Source organism: Protopterus annectens, chromosome 5.part0 (genome assembly GCF_019279795.1).
Source record: "Protopterus annectens isolate FY-2018-M chromosome 5.part0, PAN1.0, whole genome shotgun sequence".
NCBI lineage: Eukaryota > Metazoa > Chordata > Ceratodontiformes > Protopteridae > Protopterus > Protopterus annectens.
This window is the reverse complement of record NC_056735.1, coordinates 1,897,334,411-1,897,354,450: the sequence shown is the minus strand read 5'-3', so window position 1 is coordinate 1,897,354,450 and position 20,040 is coordinate 1,897,334,411. Positions and strand designations below refer to the sequence as shown.

Below are 20,040 nucleotides of genomic sequence, written 5' to 3'. Positions count from 1 at the left end.
GCTACTCAAGGTCAGGGTCATACCGGCCTGGGCTACATGCTCAGGGAGCTCCTTTATGTCTCTTTTCATGTAGTCCAGGGAGGTATGTCTCAGGTAATTCACACCAGCATGGACAATGACTGAGTCATATTTGTACTTGCCTTGGAGTGACCTGAGTGCTTGTGTTATGTGGCGGATCCTAGCGCCCGACAGGCTGCTCACAGTGACCCTCTCCTTGTTCAGCCTGGTGAGTGGGATGTCAGTGTGCCTGACGATAGAGTCACCTATTACAAGTGTATCAGGTGTGTTGTTTAGTCTTAAGGGCTGTGACTGTTCGGCACACTGGCCTTTGTGAGATATGTGTTAAACGTTTTGTTTTGGGGTAGCGGTTGCTTGGGTGTCTGCTTTGGAGGTCTCTGCTGCTTAGGCAGATCTTTATTTAGAGCCTCCGAGTATGTTTTTGTGTGATTATGTGTTTGGTTTGCTGTCGTGGTAGGTCTATGTGAGATTGGAATTGTAGTGAGTGTGGTTTCCTTCTCCTCCTGACTGGTTATGCCAGTACTGAGTTGAGAGAGCTTAGCCTCCAGTTTGGCTATATGGTTGCATCTCTCACATGTGTTGGAATTTGTTGGGAGGAGGAGAGGGTTGTCTGTGTACATGAGGCAGTTGTAACATTGCCTCAAGATTCCCAGATTCACCAGCTGGACCGGAGAGGAGATTGACAACTGACCTTTGGACATGCTAGAATAATATTGGGAATTCCTTAATAATTGAAAACAAGGGCCAGTGGGGAGTGAGGGTGTAGTGCTTTTAATTTTTAGTGCCGACTTGTATAATTGCTTTAGTGAGCAAGTGCCAGGTAACTTAAGTGCAGTGTGTTGCAGGGAACTTAAATGCAAAAACGACAAACAGTAACTTTCTTTCAAGTGAAACAAGGAAATAAGTACAGTAAGCAATGCAGATATCACTAGTGATCCACAGAAGCACTGAGAAGCCGCGTATTAGTTGGAATTAGCATTCCAGGTAAATAACTGAATAGATTATATATATATATATATATATATATATATATATATATATATATATATATATATATATATTTTTTTTTTTTCCCCCATATATATTCACGCACACACACACACACACACACACACACATATATATTTATGTCTGTATCTAACAATTTAAAAATATCTAGTTATTAAATATATTTAAGGTTTAAATATATCAGAAGGGACAGGGTAGGGAATGGGAGGAAAGAGACCACAAAAAAAAGACTCTTTTCCTGACAAGGAATGATGGTAGAAAATATGGTAAAGACTAAGAAGGAACAACACTAATCAAGAACTTGAAAAAATTTTGAGAGAAAGTCACCAGTGAAGGAAGAATTCCCTGAGGATCTCAGACTATCAAGAACCGGATGCTTAGTGAAACGCACCACACTATTGTCTCAAGAGTGAAAGAGGTCATAACACCCCTGTACTCAACCCTCATCAGGTCAATAATGGAGTACAATGCTCCCTTTAGTATGTGCCTTACCAGACATCTGCAGCAACTTGAGAGACCTCAAAGATTTCTAACCAAGAAAATGCAGGGTCTCCTGCAAATGTATACACTGACAGACTGAAGTCACTGTCACTGTACTCAGTAGCAACAGACTAGGGGAAACTTGTGCCTGGCCTGCAGAGCAATCCCATTTCGAAACCTAATTGAAATGCTGCACATCCTTAAGTTAAATGGGACAAGGGTCTCCCACTCCAGGGACCTTAACCTGGCCTGCAACATAAATAAAATCTGGTGGAGAGACAGATACATCTGTCAAAGGTTGCCATCCCTGGAATAACCAATTCACATTTAACAAAGCCCATCTAGGACTGTTTAAGCATAGCCTGGATGACTGGATGGGAAAATGTAAATTCCAGCCGGGGATTTCACCTAGAACCCTCCTAGATATGGGCCGCCATTGCTAACTAAGCTCTCGAGTTTAGGAAAGATCCTTTATATTGGGTTTCTCTAGTATTATATTGGGTACACATGGCTAGGTTTATAAATACCTTCAGGTCAGTAGAACAGTAACCACCTACGAACCTATGGTTTCACCTTGTCATGGTCAGTGTAACAAAAAATAATACCAGTGGACAAACAATGTGCAATGGTTTACTTGGAGACAGGCTGACCGTTCACTGCTCCTGTGCAGGTAATACAAAGTCTTTCAGCCTTCCGGAAGGGTTTCTTTCTGTTAAGACAGCACCTGAGCTGCCGATGCGCATTCAAGGTATACAATATAGTTTTTCCCTTATTCTTAAAGCTGTGGAAAAACCACAGGGAAGTTAACAAACTGATTGATGGTGACTTCAGAGACCCCTTTCGTCATAAAAGAGGGGTTTGTGCATAACACAATCCTATCACAGGTAAGGCTGACTCAACATGAGACAAGACTGGAAAAACTCCCTTATTAGCAACAAAAAGTTGAGATCCCTCATCAAAACCTCTAAAGCCAGCTATGAAGGCAGAATTGCAACAGACACTAAAAACAACCACAAAGCTTTCTATAGTTATATCAAGAATCTCCACGGCAATATCCAGGTTTGCTCTGAGTTACTGTACAATGGTACATCCTATACTGAGCCAACAGATATTGCCATCATACTGGCCGACAGATTCAGTGCCAACTTTACCCCCATGCCCCCCCAAAGACCAATCACAATACAGGAGGAATGCCAGGCACCTAGTATTACTACAGCACAGGATAAAACTGCATTGTCCAAGGCCAAGAATACACCTTCCAAGGGATCCGACAATATCCCTGGATGTGTTCTACATGAACTACAAAGTGAACTGGCACCACATCTGTGTGCTCTATTCAATCACAGCCTCACTTCAGGCTTTGGCCCTACCGAATGACACACTGCTACAGTCATCCCTCTCCATAAAGGGGGAACGACTACAGACCCAGGGAATTATTGCCCCATTAGCCTGAAGAGTCTGATATGTAAGGCTATGGAGCGCATCATCATGGACCTAATTAACAAGGACATAGGGAATCTCCAAACTCTAGATCTCATGAAATTTGGTTTTGTGAAAAGTAGATCATGCCTGCTCAACCTGGTTGACTTTTTTCAGTCAGTCACCACAGCTGTGGATGAGGGCAAGGCAGTTCATACAGCCTACCTCGATCTGGCCAAGGCTTTTGATACCATTTCCCACTCAGGAATTATTGATAAACTCACCAAACTAGGCATCAACCCGTATTATCACTAGGTGGGTTGAAAACGGTTTCACAGATAGAACCCACAGTGTGAAAGTAGCAGACTCCAAGTCAGACTGCCGACCAGTCAACAAGTGGATTCCCACACGGACTGGTCCTGGGTCCTCTCCTGTGTGGCATCTACTTCTCAAAAGTCCAGGCCAACACAGAGGGACTGGCTGACTAGGTTCGCAGACGACTACAAGCTGGGAGCCATTATTAACTCCCCAAGTGAGTGTAGACATCCTACAGAAAGGCCTCACTGAGACCAATGACTGGTGTCGAAACCATGGCCTTAAGCTTAATGCCAAAAAATGTGTCATCATCCCCTTTGGGAAAAACTCAGTTCCCACTAATTATCACATCGATGGGAGTCCACTGAACACTGAAGGCGTTATAAGAGATCTGGGACACACGTTGACATCAACCTCTCCTTCGACCACCACACTGCCACTGTGGTCAGAAAGTCCTATGTGGCACATCTCATTACCAAGGGTTTTGCATCCAGGAAGAAAGAGGTCATCTCTCTCTACTCTTCCCTCATTAAACCAGTCATTGAGTATAATGCCCTATTTGGCATGTACCTCACTAGATACATGCAACAGCTGGAAAGGCCACAAAAGTACATCACGAAGAGGATCCTAGGCCTTAAGCATGTCCTACATGGACAGACTCAAAAAACTCCAGCTATTCTCCATCTCATATCATCTACTAAGAAGTGATCTCTGCTTGACGTATAAAGCCATGTCTGACCCAGCTCTGTTAGAAATGCTACAGCTAAAGAAATCCCAATCTCTCCACACCACATGCTCCAGAGACCTCAACCTCATTACCACAATCAACAGAACATGCTGGAGGAACATGTTCATAACACAGAGACTACCCATGCTCTGGAAAAGACTTCCCATACATGTCAAGCAGAGCACCTCACTGGCCCTCTTCAAAAGGAATCTTGATGAGTGGATAGGAAATAGAAAGTTCACCCCAGGGATCACTCCAGTGGCTCTACTTGATAGAAGCACTGGGAACTAATGTTGGGCAGCATGATGCCACGGCACTTTTATAGGCTAGGCTTGTAAAGGCTCCAGGGCCATTAGCCTAGTACACACTTATGAACCTATGAACTTGCAGCTCACAGACTCACCTTGCAGTATGTCAGTAGCAAAAAGCAAAATAATTTTTCATGTTAAGAAATTCAGATCAGCCTGAGTGGTAGGTTCGAAAGGTGGTAAGGTCAGTTTTTCCAGAACACAGCTGAGATCCCACAAAGAAGGAATTTGCTTGCAAAGGGATCTCATATGCAATACTCCTTTCATGAACTGTTTTACAAAAAGAGAAGAAGAGGGAGAGCCATTGGCAGACAAGCAGAGATGGCCACTACATGCACCTTACTAGATGCATACAATAAGCCACCCTGAAGTAGCTCACATCAGTATTTCAAGACCAAAGGAATACTAACTTCAAGGGACCCTTTGTTCCTATTTAGGCTCCACTTAGAAAATCTCATACATCTGTAAACATAAGATTTTCTAGTAACAGGTTTTTGGGCCTTCTTTAACACCTGCTGCACAGCCTCATAAAACAAGTGCCTAAACAAAGTTATCCAGGAAGTTATAGTTGTTCCAAACGGGGGTGCACAAGTCATCCCTGACTGTGTGAACAAATCCAGAATGTGAAGAAATCTGTGGTAATTTTCCTTGGCCAACACCATCAGAAGGGAGAACCAAGACTACCTGGACCAATAGGGATCACCAAAAAGATTTTTGGCACTTCTTTCTGAACCCTCACAAGGGCCTTATGAATCAATAGAAAGGGTAGAAATGCATACAGGAAAATTCTTGTCCAAGGGAATGAGAATGTGTCTGCCTTCCAAGCATAAACAGATTTAAAGTGATCCTGACATTTAAACTAGATTCTGGAATACCACTGCCTTGAGCTGCCACTCCTGTGGGTCTGCCCAGAATCTGCATAGTCCGTCTGCAATGACATTTTGCAATGACGGGATGTAGGCCGAAGAGTCAGCGAATGATGTAAAGCCAGCTCCCAGGCCATCGCTGCCAACAGACAGAGGGTATGACCTTGCACCCCTTGTTTGTTGAAGTACCACATCACTGTGATGTTGTGACAGCCACCAGAGGAGGACTCTGTGTCCATAGGTGGTGAAGGACTTTCAGGGTACAAATCACTGTCAATATTTCCTTGACACTGATGCGCCAAGTGGCCTGCACTTGCATTCCCATTGACGCAGCTCCCAAAGCAAAGTTGGATGAATCTGTCTGAACAGACTGTGCTGGTCCAGGAAGGAAGAAGGGAAGTTCTGGACTGATATTTAACTGTACTCTCCGTCACTGAAATTCTAGTCTGATGAAGTGCAGTAGCACCCAAAACAGATTTCAGGGAATGTATGTGCTAGGTCCAACAATTCTGGACATACCACTGAATTTTCCTTATGTGGATTTAGGACAGTGATATCATGAGAATCACGTATGCCACCTAGAATACTTAGAAATTCTCTTAATAAGGCAAATGTCCTCCTGGAGAATTCCTGAAATACTATCTGATAAGACAGGAACTTGTTTTTGAGAGAAAGGCCATTGTCTTGCTAAAATCAATTAAGCAGCGCACCTAGGAAAGGAGTCTTTGCAAGGGTGTCAGGTATGACTTTCCAAAGATTCATCCTGAACCCTACCTGAAAGAGTAAGGTACACACCTTCTCTACGATTCCAAACACCTGGATACAGATTATGTACAGATGAGCAAGTTGTCCAAGTAAGGAAAAATGTGAATGCCAAGAATCCAGCAGTGAGCCACTACCACAGCAAGGCATCTGGTAAACACTTCAAGTGCAGTGGATAAACTGACAGTGCAAACCAGACACAACAAATCTCAGATATCTCCCAAAGCAACAAGCAATGGGGATATGATGATCTGCATCCTTCAAGTCTGGGTCACCAAAAAGCAGTGGTCCAGCAGAAAAGGAAGCTCTGTCTGCAAGGTGAGCACCTTGAACTTTGGGACCTTGATGAAGGTATTAAGAAAGGATAGGTCCAACATCAGTCTCCAAGACAGCTCTTCTTTTGGAAACCAGGAAGATTCTGGAGTAGAAACCTCTCTTTCTTCTGAAGGAAAGACAGGACCGGTTCTATGATCACAGAATCCAGCATTTGGAGCGAATAACAAGGTCTGGTTGGGCGGGTGAGGGAGCACCCCCTTGAACTGAGGCAGATGTTCCTTCTACTGCCACCTGTAACCTCTGCCAGAAATGTCACCCATTTGTTAGAAACTACTGATGGCCAGAGCTAACTTTCGAGATGAGGCATCTAGAGGGGGACTTGGGAAAAGACTGGTGCCAAACCTCAGCATAGTCACAGGTTGGAAGAGTGGAAGAGGGGTTATCCTTTTTGGGAAAGGAACCCCTCTTGTTATGTTTGGTACAGTTCTCATCCTGCCATTTCCTTTTTGTGCCTTGGCTTTTATTTAGCCAGGACTTCTGCTTGTTGGGCTGCTGAAAATTAACCTGCTTAATAGAGAGAAATTTGGGAGTATGGCACATTTTAGACATCCTCTGCATCGGTTCACCTCTGCCATCAGAGTGTTTAAGGATCTGATTTGTTCCTGTACTAAACACACTATCAGAATCAAGTGGATCATTCATCTCATGTTTTTTAACTAATCGGAAAAGTTTTGACTATGCAAATAAATATACTCTTTTATCACCAAAGACATCACTGCATTTCTAGAAACAGTATCGGCCCTCTCCAAGAGACTCTAAAGCATCTTTAGACACTTGAGAAACATCAGACACATTATCTTTGACATGGACTTTTTTGGTCAGCAGGTAATAATGCAGCAACCTCATTTAAACTATATATACACCTCAACGCAAACTTCCACACAGAATACTGGTAGTTAAATACCTTAAAGGCTACAGTGCTGGACTGCACCAGCTTCTTTCCCTGAGATTCTAGCCACTTACCCAGCTTATCTGAAGGGACTGGATTTGTTGATGACAGTCTTTTTGCTGGAAGATGTTGCTGGAGACACAGCAGTAGACTCCACAGACAAGGGGACTTGGATCAGCATGGTCAAGCACACCCTGAATTTCTTAAACACTCAATGGAGGAGAATTGCAAACTGTTAAAAACATCTTCCAACGCAGGGATTAATGGAGGAAAGGTTGCCACATCTGGGACCTCATCCTCCAAAAGATCATGTAACCTGCTGACTTTGGGAGCAGAAGAAGGTTGCTTCTAAGTGAATATATCCCTAAATCTAGCCATCAATTAGGAAAAATAAAACATCCGTTTGGTTTTATGCACCTGTTCATCCTCAGAGGAAGCAGACTGTTTGGATTATGACAAATTATACCTAATCATGAAGGGATTCACATCTAGATCAGGGGAGGTCATCGTGCCTCTTTACTCATCCCTCATCAGGCCCATAATGGAGTACAATGCCCCTTTTGGGATGTACCTTACCAGACACCTGCAACTGGAAAGACCCCAAAATTACCTCACCAAGAGGATCAAAGGGCTCAAACAGATGCCATATGCTGCCCGGTTAAAGAAACTCCAGCTCTACTCAGTGGCATACCGCCTGTTCAGAGGCGATCTGTGCCTGACATATAAAGCCATGTCCAACCCGGAATTAATGAACATGCTGCACCTCAGAAAATCCAAATCCCATCGAGCTACGCGCTCGAGAGACTTGAACCTCAGCACTGAAATAAATAGGACATGCTGGAGGGACAGATTCATAACCCAGAGGCTCCCTTCACTCTGGAATAAAATCCCAGTCCAGGTCAGGCAGAGTCCCTCATTGACTCTATTCAAGAGGAATCTTGATGAGTGGATGGGAGATCGTAGGTTTACCCCGGGTATCACTTCTGTGTCACTGTTAGACAGAGGCACAGTATACTAACCTCGAAAAAGGGCATAGCAAAATAAATTTAAAATGGGTGGCGAAAGCCAAACACATTCTGGCTAGGCTTATAAATGCCCTAGGGCAGACAGCCTAGTATGAACCTATGAACCTATGACACTTTTGAAAGGGATTCAGAATCTGACATTTAATTATGAGGATCCCAAGGTGGATGAACGAGGGTGTGAGTGCTACTCATAACCCGAATTTGCACACCACAATCACCTGCCTGAAAAATGGATCTAGCCATAGCCACCTCAAATGGAAACCCAGTCAGAGACTGTTGCTCTGCGATGTGGTAGGTCTTCTGTCACTTTTTGCATGCATTACACTAGTTGGAGAATCCTTGAAAGGATGTATCAACATTGGCAACAGATTCTGCACCTCTGACTTCCCCTGCACCTAAACAGTTTGGTTCCAGCATACCTGAATCCAGAACTGGTACAGTCCTGAATGATGCGTCTGACCCTCATGTCACATACAGCTGTGGTACTAACATCACACCAAGGGACCTGAAGGCAAAAGAAGGCGAGTGGTTTGATAACCTGCTTAAAAGCTGCTGCTGAGTCACAAGCCATAGGCTGAGGCATATTTCTTGTGCACAAGGGACTCCTAGCTGGGGAGGGGGGGGGGTGTACAATATATGAATTCATCAAGTCAGGGGACAAGAAACTATTTATTTCAATACCAAATACTGGTTGCATAGTCAGCCTAATAAAAGGATGGCCAAATCCCACTATTCTTCCTCTAAAAAGCAATCTAAAGACCATTTCTTTAGGGATACTCTTAATGAGCACATCACTGAAAAAAATATATATATTTTCAGTAACAGGGTTCAAAGCACAAAATTAACAAAGGCTAGCTTCAGCACCTTACTCTTAGACAAGGAATACAAGTATAAACTTATGAAAAACTCCTGTCAAAATTGTTTAATAAACAAAATGGCACCAACATTGTGATTTAAATGAAAAATGTGTTTAAAATGCTAGAAACATAACCTCAAATAGTCATAGCCCCAAAGAAAAAAAAAAAAGCACAAATTAGGAGTTATGTACTTACCATAACTTGGCATGTGTTCCATTTTCATTCTTCCTCACTGATGGATTATGAATCTAACCCTTGGATCCAACTCTGCCGTATTTTCCAAGACTTTGGATCCTAGTCTCGAGCTACTCCTTTTCCCATAATGCCTCTCACCATCCCTAACTCCTCAGATCAAGTTTGCTGCCTACAGCCTACTGATTTATAGAGACAAAACAGATAAAGAAAAAGATTGCGGTTCAAACCAGAACATGACAGTTCCTATATTATCCAAGATCCTTCTAGGAATGACAAGGCCAGGGAATGGCTGGAAGGGAAGGTAAGAAACAATGAAATTGGACAACACAGATGCCAAGTTATGGTATGTACATAACTCCTAAATCTGATGTTGTCCTTTTCATTCCTCCTCACTGATGGGTCAGAATCCCCAACTACGTAACAACTGGGAGGTCCTCAAGGAAGGATATGCAGGAGCACTGTTGAAGCAAAGGAAACTCTACAAACCATGTCCAATTTGTAATGCATTACAAAGGTACAAGTCTTTGACCAAGTGGCTGCAGCACATATATTATCAATAGAAGCTCTGGAAGAAATAGCAGATGAGATAGCCATAGACCTCGTAGAACAGTCTCTAGGAGGACGAGGCCATACCAAACCATTTTGGGAATAAATCAGGGAAATATAGTCAGCAATCTATTTGGCCATAATTTTTGGAGACCGCTTGACCTAAGCTGTTAGTAGAAAAAGAAAAAACACAGCTGGTCAGACTTTCTGTACTGTTGATATGTGAAGGTAGAAACATAATTGTCTGTGACTATCAAGGAGGTGTAACATGCATTTGTCCTTATGAGAAAAATTGAGAAAGAAAATTGGCAATTGTATGGATTGATTAAAGTTTGCTTCTGTGGCTACTCTGTGCATAAAGGAGGGAATGGTCGGGAGAGGTACACTATGTAAAATAATGTAAGACTTGGCATACAAAGCCTGAAGCTCTGAAATGTGTTGTATCAATGTAATTGCTACCAAAAGGACTGTTTTCCATGAAAAAAAACTCATATCACAATTGTTCACTGGTTCAAAGGTTTTCTGAATCAGTCCCTGAAGAATAACTATGATAATCCAAGAAGAGGGGTCTTTCATGAGAGGTATAAGCACCAAGATTCCTTTAGGAACTTTACATAATCTGGAAATTATCAAGGGAACAAACTGGTTTCCAGAGTGAAAATCCATAAGGTTACTAACTGAGGTTTAGTAAAGAAGATGGCAGAAATAGTAGCTGAGAAAGGGCCACTGTTCTGGTTAGAAACCCTTAAGGATAATTATTTCCATTGCTTCTATAGGCTTTCTAAGTAGAGTTCTTCCAGGAAACAACAAAATGTCACGAAAGGGAGAAGCAAGGCTGGACTATAGTATTGTAACTGAAATTGGAGACACCATGAGGTTAGGTAGAGGGCATGGAAAAATATGTACTTGATCTCTATTGGGTGGAACAGAAGAGTGTGATTGGGCTCCAGAAACCCTGGAGGATACTTCAGATTAATATAGAAATGGAAAGAGAGGAGAGTCATACCTGAATGTCAAAAGGAGGCAATGAGGTTACAGCGTCACTCTGCCTGTTTGCTTTAAGCAGATATTTCGGGATCAAGGGGTAAAGTCAAGAGTGTTTATAAGAGAAGATAGAGCCTCATAGAGAATAGACCATTGAACTGCCAGGTATCCTAAAAAATTTACATGACGAAAAATAGCTAGAAGAGCTAGCGGGACAAGAAAACTGATGCTGACTGAATGGTAATGACGACAGTTTCGCTGACAGTCGCAGGAGAAAAAACAGGGAACCATATGCTACGTTTATCAAGGTGAGGATGAACATGAATCATAGTACTCAACTGCTTCCCCATGAAAAATCTAGATTCTATAAGGAATCAATTTTATTTGTCTGCATATTCCATAATTTCCAGGAATTTAAAGGGTATATGAGAGAACAAGAAAAACCTGGCTTGTTGAAGCTGATACATAAGGGCAGCGAGAAGTCCGCCATTCGTACATGAAAAAACAGCTATAATCCTACTAGTCTCATGTAAGATGCTATGACCACCCAGGATTTGGCAAACACCTTGGGATCTGTGGTTAGTGTAAAGGAAGTTAATCTGGCTAGGAGTGACTGGATCCCAATTGAAAATCTAAATTAATCCCAGATCGCCTGTCTATTTTAATGTAGTATGTACGTCCTGGAGTACATCCATTTTACCTTGCAAGAAAGAAACAAAAGGATGGAACTGTAAGGCATGAAGAGCTTTGATTCTGTATATATCGATCAAGATTAGTTAAGATTTAGGATTGGTTCAGGATCCTTTTTTTTTTTTGCCCCCCCCCCCCCAAAGTCTTATTAAACTGCCAACTCTTCCTGACTGTATAAACGCAGGGAAACGTCTTCCTTGATAATGGGATGCAGAAGAGAAAAGGGGGATGAAGAAACCTCTTATATTTAGTTCCCCAAATGTTGTCTGTAATGTTATCACTGGTGTACAGATGGAAAGGGACAGGATCCCTGAAAGGCTCGAGAGGTGGACAGTCAAGCGATGTTCTGTTTCGCTGATAGATCCCATCAGCAAAAGGAATATTCAGAACCCTAGTGCTGCAGGCCACTTCAGTCTCTGTGGCGCACCAACAGCTGAAGTTGTCCACTTTGCCCTTGAAAGAAAGGTTTCCACTTGAATTGTGAGGAACCTCAAAGGTGGGTGTAGCCACGTTTCCTTACCACCTCTGTTTCCTCAAAGAGTACTCCAAGGAGAGAAGGTAGATTCTGGTGATAGTGGTCTTGCCTCCCTGTTTGTAAACTATGGGAAACTGCATCCTTCACTGATTCCCTGAATAAAGAGGAGACATCAATGAGGGCATTAACAACGACGCATGAGGAGCTACTGGAAGTAACATAGTATCATGTAGGGACATCGGTTAACAATTTAGTCAGGATCAGTTGGTTGAAAAAGAGGGGCCCCTCCAATGAAACGAGTAGGAGTCTTTTCAAAGAGCTAGGAAAGACAAGACTAAAAGTTTCCTGCCATACCGTAGACTCAAAAAGTTGATAAGCAATACTGTCCACAGTTCCAGACTCACTGTTGGGAGCGTGGATAGACAGACTTTGAACATCAGCTTTGCTTATTGACATCCATCACTACCGCCATTTCCAGTGGAAGTCCCGTGGTTCGTACGAGGTCAAAGGAAGGGGGACTTAGTTGTAGGAGGCATGGAGAATCCCCCCTCCTTTATGAGGAACCTTATGAAGGAGTCAGAACACCCACTCCTATTAAATGAACTCCTAGGGAGAATTTCCCTTAGTAGAACAATTAATCTGGAGGAAGTGGTGTACAGGATCCAAACAGCGAGATAATGGCCAGCATAATACATGACCTGCCACTGAAAAAACAAAGGGAGCTTGACTGGGGAAGAAGGTCTCTCTGTCTCTCCACCGAACTGAAGGCTCTGGGAAGAAGGATAGTTAGATCTGGAGCCTAAAGACAGGAGGAAAAAGGGATTCTGATGACTGGTACAAAGACCAGTATTAGGCTAATGGCTATGTGGGCCATTTTAAGCTTAGCCAATTTGTCCAGGTGACAAAATCTTTTGAGATAAGCACCTTAAACCTTATTCCAATTTCTCTGGTTTGAGTTCCCGGGTTTAATTTAATTTAAGGTAACCAGAAGAACCCATACTTAGATATGAACAGATTTTCAAATGTTACTTTCCCAAACTTAGAAAGTTGCTGGAATCACAGGATTGTCCTAGCCTGCATTTCTCTGAAGGATATGAAGTCTGGAAGTCGAAGTATATTGTTAGTTAAATTCTCCAACAACTCAAATGACTTTCCCAAAATGACACCTTTTGAGAAGAGGCTAAAAAGGCTAAATTCTGGGTATTCTGCAAAGATCTGGGGCGCTGAGGGGCATGGCAAGGATTAGGTCGCAGAAGCAAGATAAAAAATAAAAACAAAGCCATCAGATCCATGGAGTGCTTTGGATCCAAGGAAAACCATGACGGTCCATTAGCTACAGATCAGAATACATTGGATAGAGAATTACCCAGCTGTCTGTGGGCACTTAATGTCCATCGGATCTCAGTCTTAGGATCCAAAAAAAAGAGTGGTCAGATCTATCGGATCCGATGGTGGGAATAGGATCCAAAGACGTCAGCAGGTGTATCTGATCCATATTGGTTGTGCACTGCCTTAAGAATCTTAGAGATAGTCGGATCCAAATGCTTAGGATCCAAGGAGGATCTACAGACAAATGGAGAAAAACATGACAGGGGCTGAACCTGTCAGATCCAAGGAGGACCTGGGATCTGACAGGTGCTCTAGTAACTTGGGATCTGACAAATTGGATCAGAGATCCTCCTACTGATCTCCAGTATGTTTCTTTCTTTTTACTAGAGGCTGAGCCCCAAAAGAAACAAGTAAAAGTTGTAATGGGCATGAGGAGAGGAGCTTTAAACTCCTCTGCTCGGCAACAAAAGAATCCAATGTTCAGACCATGCTTACCGTGTTTGATTGGTTAACAACGTTAACCATGATTCAGGACCACAGAAACTGTCAGCATTCTGAGAACTGGTTTCCAACCAGCCACCACAAAAAAATTTGAGGCAAGGCAAAAGAGGAAGGAAGGACGGAATTCCGCAGGAACAGACCAAAGGAAAAGTAAAATTCTGTACACTGAAAAAACAGGTCAGCAGGGAGAACAGTCTGTGATACACCTCACCACCTCCAATAGCGAGAAACCTTACTGACTGAAAAAAATCGGTAGGAATGGATCAGCACAGGCCAAGAAAATGGAAAAATGAACATCTACCATCTGACAATGCCACCAGAACTGCAAAGAAGCACTAGAGAGCATCCACATTCATCGAACCGTACACAGGGACAATCAAACCTTGTTCTGTAGGGCTAATACAACGGGGTTTGTGTTAGCATACATCCTCTGAAGGACTTGAAGTGTGAAACTCAAAAGAATGTCACAATTGGTGACTTCAGTCCTCGGATCATCCCAATGATTTGCCAGAAAACAACAAATTCTATGAGGAGCAGACCAAACATTTGGGGCAAAAATAAGGACATTCTGGGAAAACCCAATCAGCTGAGAGGAGAATCTCACAGGAGAAGAGAAGCAACTGCAGTGAGATAAAGGAAAATAATTGGACATTTTGATAGCAGGCAAGAGTTTAGAAAGTCTGCTGTTAAGAAGTATTTTAATACCAACGCAAGTGCAAAGAAAAAAAATTTGAGCAAGGAAAGGCAGAACAGTTGTAGCCAGAGATAAGAAGCCTATGACAAGAAAAATAAACAGAAATCATGTAGATGTACAGATGAGAGGTATGCCCGGACCGAGTCCAAGAGTCTGGACAGTCAAATGGCACACAGCATCCGATCAAGGTTACAAAGACAGACTACAAGAACCTGGACAACGAGGGAGACAACTGGACAATGAAAATCATGACAGTGGCACCCCATAACAGAATTCAAAATAAAAACCAAGCAGGATATGGAACAGTGGCTTAAAAAACAATATGTGACCATAAATGGTCACCGAGGGAGGAACGAAGCAAAAATAAGAACGCAGAGGAAAACATCCCTAAATTAAGTTCATATGAAATGATTAATAAAAATCCTTACAGCTACAGACCCAGCAATCTTCTGTCTTACATTCTGGTGGCAAACACGATCCGAAGAGTTAGGGATGGTGTAAGGCATTATGGGAAGAGAGAGGAGCTTGAGACGAGGATCCAAAGTCTTGAAAATGTGGCTGAGTTGGATCAGAGGGTCTGATCCGTAACCCCATCAGTGAGGAAGAATGAAAAGGACAACATCAGATCAGCAGGCTTTTATGTCAAAACTTTCAAATGAAGCTTTTACTCACTGGAACTAACATATGCAATTAAGCTGTGTCTCTTGAAGTAAAAGGCAATGACAAAAACTCTACAAATGGCCTTAGTATGGAAACTCTGTTAAACATTAACCAATGGCCATAAAACACAATGCACGGCTTAGAAACCAATAATTAGCATAAAAACAGTATAAATCCTATACTGTACATAATGTAAAACCTTAAGCATATATACTTTTCCAATAAAAAAAATACATAAACAGAATATACTATTCAAGCACAGAAAGGCAGAATGCAGAGGGAAGAAATAAAACCCCAAAGGGTCATCTGAGCTCAGCTACCGAAATATCCAGTGTAATGAGCAGTCTTCAGAGATCCTTCTCTTACTGTGGCAGTCCCTTTACTCTCAGGTGACTGGTCCCGTAACACCCACTGACAGGTAGGGGAAAGAGCTCTGAGCTTTGGCAGACTGCCAGAGATAGGGTAGCATGGCCCTACTATCCCTACATGTCAGTAATATGGTGTTAGTTGAACATCTGTATCGTCTTCTCTTTAGGTAAAAAATGAGAACTAAAAAAATGGCAAAACGTCAGGTTCTATAACAAAAAGGGTACATTTGACCACTAAAATTTCCAGAGGTATAACTGCTCCAAAATCTCCACATCCTACTACATTTTTTGAGTGTTGCTGTAACAAACCCAATATTTTTACTACAATTACTTTTTGTGTGTATTTGAGTCAACTTCTCTCCTTGCAACACCCACAGACTGCAGCAAAGTTGAAACTCACAGCCTTAGCAATCAATTCAGTATCAGATATGAATGTGGTTTCACAAAGAAAGCACTCTACGTAGTATTTCCAAACTGCTACTGCAAATGTTAAATACCATTTTTCAGATGAAAAATCTTTAGTATAAAAATCTACTATTCTGCATTATCCATTCATTATTCAACCTGCATATTTAACAAAAATAGTTAAAAACTTACCACATTCTGCAGTAATGGATGCTAAACCTCCATAAACAAAAGGTTTCCAACTGCAGTTGGACATCATACTCTGTGGACACCCTTTAGACGTCTGCAAGATAGAGGGCAAAATTAGTCAAATACTCATCATAAATACCCATGCAAACCATCACAAACAACTTGTAACAGCCACTAAAGCAGAATGTTCTCTATTCACATTCTTGTTATATCCATTTGTTACCAATTTATTCCAGGCACTATTTTAGCATTAAACAGTGTGAACTAACACAGTGTGCATGTCTGTTATTCACTACACCAAACCCTTTAAAACAAGGTGCTCTTAGCTGAAAGAAAATAAACTGAAGAGACATTTCCAATAAAGAGATATAAAACCAAATACCATTTCCATCTCCCAACACCTTATAATCTTTTCCCCAGAACAGATCTGCTGCTTTCTTGATCATCTTTTCTGATACGATTCATCACAGCCTGTTAATTTTAACTTGCAACCAAAATTAAAAATGAATAAATAGAATAAAATAATAAAAAAAAATAACAATCATCTTACCGAGAGTTTTTCTGACAGGAATCATGGGCCAGATTCAACAAAGCCTACACTAAGTGTACATTGTTCTGACTGAACAGACAACACAATATAACGCACACCTTCTAGCTCCTAAATTTAGTTATCCTATTGATATTCTTGCAGCTTTAAATATTGACAGGGTTCATAAAGCTTATCACAAAGTAGAGACTACATGTATACTTAGTGCAATGTGAGTGACTAGAAAGCAAAAAAAGTGATAAGAATTTTACTGAATACATATCGTGTACACAGTGAAGGCTTTATTGAGTCTGGCCCCATGTCTTTTATCCCTATGCTTTAAGGTCACCCCTTCAATTAACTCATTTAAACCTAATAGCTGTGTAATGTGTTGCCTTCTACAGCCTACAAGTGTTCTTACATTAGTATTTCCTGAAAATCAAATTAAAAAACACAAGCCAAATAAATATAAACTCTTATGAAAAACAAATGATATTAGAAACTTGCAAACATCAATCCATTCAGCAAAAAGTTTTCATTCTAGTGTTGGATTTCTGTGAATTCATAGGCTTTACATCAATACTGCATAATTATGTGGAAAAATAAAAATCTAGAAGGATATTTTTCTCTCAAGTTTTCATAAACAATTTTTCATGTATTAGAAACTATATAACCTAGCCACAAAACGTTAGCAGCATTTTTATTCAAGAGACTTTGAGCTTCTACATGATGCAAGAAATTAATTTGGGAGTACATGATTATCAAAATATTTACAGAAATATGAAACATAATGCTTATTTGCATAATAGCATAAATAACACTCACTCACACTGTACAAGTTGTAGTGCAAATATCAATAGCAAATTTTTTCAACCACCCTCAAAGGTTTCTCCAAATGTTATGGAACAGTTTGCAAGTCAGATGGTTTTGAAAATATTAATACAAGTACGAAAATACTGTATATCTTTATACATGCTAGCAACCAACTAGGAATATTACCAACACAGTGCATTATACATAGTCAATGACACTGTACATTTCTGTCGCTCACAATGGCATTTCACACTTTGCCCCTCTAAAACAAGCAGCTGACTCAGTTATGAAAATATAAATGCAAATATGAAAACATGCATTGTAAGTGATTAACAACAATTAATATCTCCATTGCACTGCATCCTACATCAACAGTCTGTCGTTTTGTTTTATACTCATTCATTTGCATTCTCCCTATTAACTGGTAAGTCACTTAGTAAAGAAATACAGCCCCCAAAACTGTCATATTGTCAATAGGAGCCATGGATGTTAAAGTCAAGAGCATAAAAAGCACTACTGGTGTGAATAAATGTACTCCTATAACAATATGAATTATCTGGTTCTGACAAAAATCACAGCATCATGGCATAGGGTTTGGCCCGGGTTTCTTTGCTTCAAACTTTGTGGATACTTTACAGTTAAAAAAACATAATATGCCAAAATTCCTTCTGCTCTTATAGTTTTTCACTGCTTATATCTGTCCAGATTTGGTATGGAATGTGTCTGAAAGTAGCTGCAAATGATCAATAATCAACACAACCACGAGCTTTCTCAAAATAACAAATAAATTAAAAATAAACAGTGGTCTAGCTACAAAATAGATTCTTCAACTTCCTACAAAAATCAGCACATTATACTTCTGGCGATATGAGGTACTGCCAGCAATGCCAGGGAGAAGTAGGGCAGTGGATGTATGACTTCTGCCAGCACAGCTAGCTGGAATCCTGTAAATAATTATAGGTCATCTGTGTATCAAGCTGACTTATACAGATGCTTGTGCTGAAAATGTATTTGTGAGCTCTGCTTGTGTTAATTGTGTTGAATGCATCAACAGTGCACCCTGCTGATGTGAAGAGAAATGTACATGATATTATTGTATTTGAATTAAATGTATATGTTTTAATAGAGGACAGTGGCACAGCAAAGGTTAATCAGCTGGTTTATTTAAAAAAAAAAAAATAAGGGAAATGTAAATGAGCTGCTAAATCCTTGAAAGGCACACCACAGTGCTGAGTAGGACTGGAGACGATGGGTCTGAGACACAGCCTTTGTTCATTAGCACAGTGAAAAGAGAGAACGCCTCCAGGCACTGCCATAAACAGTTGGATGTGTACTGCAGCCATATGTAGTCAATTCCTGTCTCAAACTTCAAAAGGAGATATTGTGGGAACCTAGATGTAGGTGACCAGATGAGGTAATTCTGCAAGTAATCTTGGATATTGTATTTTACAGGGAGTAAGCTAAAAAAAAAGAGTATTCTGTTTGGGGAGCCTGACTAGAAAGACTGCTCACCAATTACGTCTTGCCTTGCCCAAGTAAGTTAATAGGGAATAGTAAAGTATCTTAAATTCAGTCAGGAATATAGTGAAGCTTAGTTTAGATATTGTTTTTCTTTATTTGTCTGAGTCTGTTCATCGTTGTGCTTTTCAATATTTTCTGTGATTTGAACTCTGTGGTTTTTATGTTCTTTTATTATTTATTATTAAATATACTTAAAACTTTCATTGTGGCTGGTACTTGGTATCTAATCTTTGAGAGTACTTGTACTTATATGGTGACTCTGTGTGGGCCACTCCAGAAGGCCTAGCCACCTTGGTGAACTAGTGCCATTGTATTAATATTACACAGTATAACTTGACACCCTTGAAAGGGCCTTAGAGTAACTGATTGTGGAGTGTCTGGTGGCATTGAATCTACCTTAGAGTCTTGGCAGAAGGGGGCATAGCTAGTAAACCTGTGCCAGCCTTTGTGTGTGTGTGTGTGTGTGTGTGTGTGTGTGTGTGTGTGTGTGTGTATTAAATATTAAAAAGAGTGCGTCAGCTACTTGGGGCAGGGACACAAAGCACTGGGTTTACAGATAGGGTGCTGGAGAACTTGGCTTAGACACTTGGGTGAGGACCTAACCTGACCGCTCTACCAGTGGAGAGCCTTACTGGGGATCTGGCGGGAGACAGATAAAGAAACATCCAGACCCCAGGCTGAGTGTGCTCCCTGTGTGCTCTTAAGGGAAACTGCACTTGATGTAGAGAGGTCTGCATCTGGAAATACTGAGTGCATCCATCTGTATTCCAAGGGCATGTCCCTCTCCATGTCAGAAGTGAGGATTCAGGCTCCTTGATTACTAGCCCAGCATGAGGATAACACATAGTGGTGCCTGTCACATACTGGCAGCAGTGGTGGGCGTCACAAAAGTTATTATACATAATTGCAAAAACTGCAACTCCTTATATTTAACAGCCTTATCCACACTACCACCACATTAGCTCTATAGAGAAAGAGGTCACCCTTAACAGTACCATTATGTCCATTTCATGCATCATTAAATCACCACAAGAACACCAACATCAATGGCTTAAATAGCATGTAGTCAAATGCACAGAAGTGATACAGTTAAGTCTACTGAACCAGGCTAGCAAACCATGCAAGTCTGTATTC

General features: G+C 41.2%; 1 protein-coding gene across 1 annotated transcript in view; it reads right to left on the bottom strand.

Annotated features, from left to right (window-relative positions):
- SLC25A30 (solute carrier family 25 member 30) overlaps window positions 1-20,040 on the bottom strand; it is a 685,956-nt gene that overhangs the window by 546,281 nt on the left and 119,635 nt on the right. The window contains exon 2 of the mRNA XM_044071715.1: window positions 16,050-16,140. Within this exon, the coding sequence (XP_043927650.1) occupies window positions 16,050-16,116 (67 nt within the window). The 5' untranslated portion in view covers window positions 16,117-16,140. The remainder of the gene's footprint in view (window positions 1-16,049; window positions 16,141-20,040) is intronic.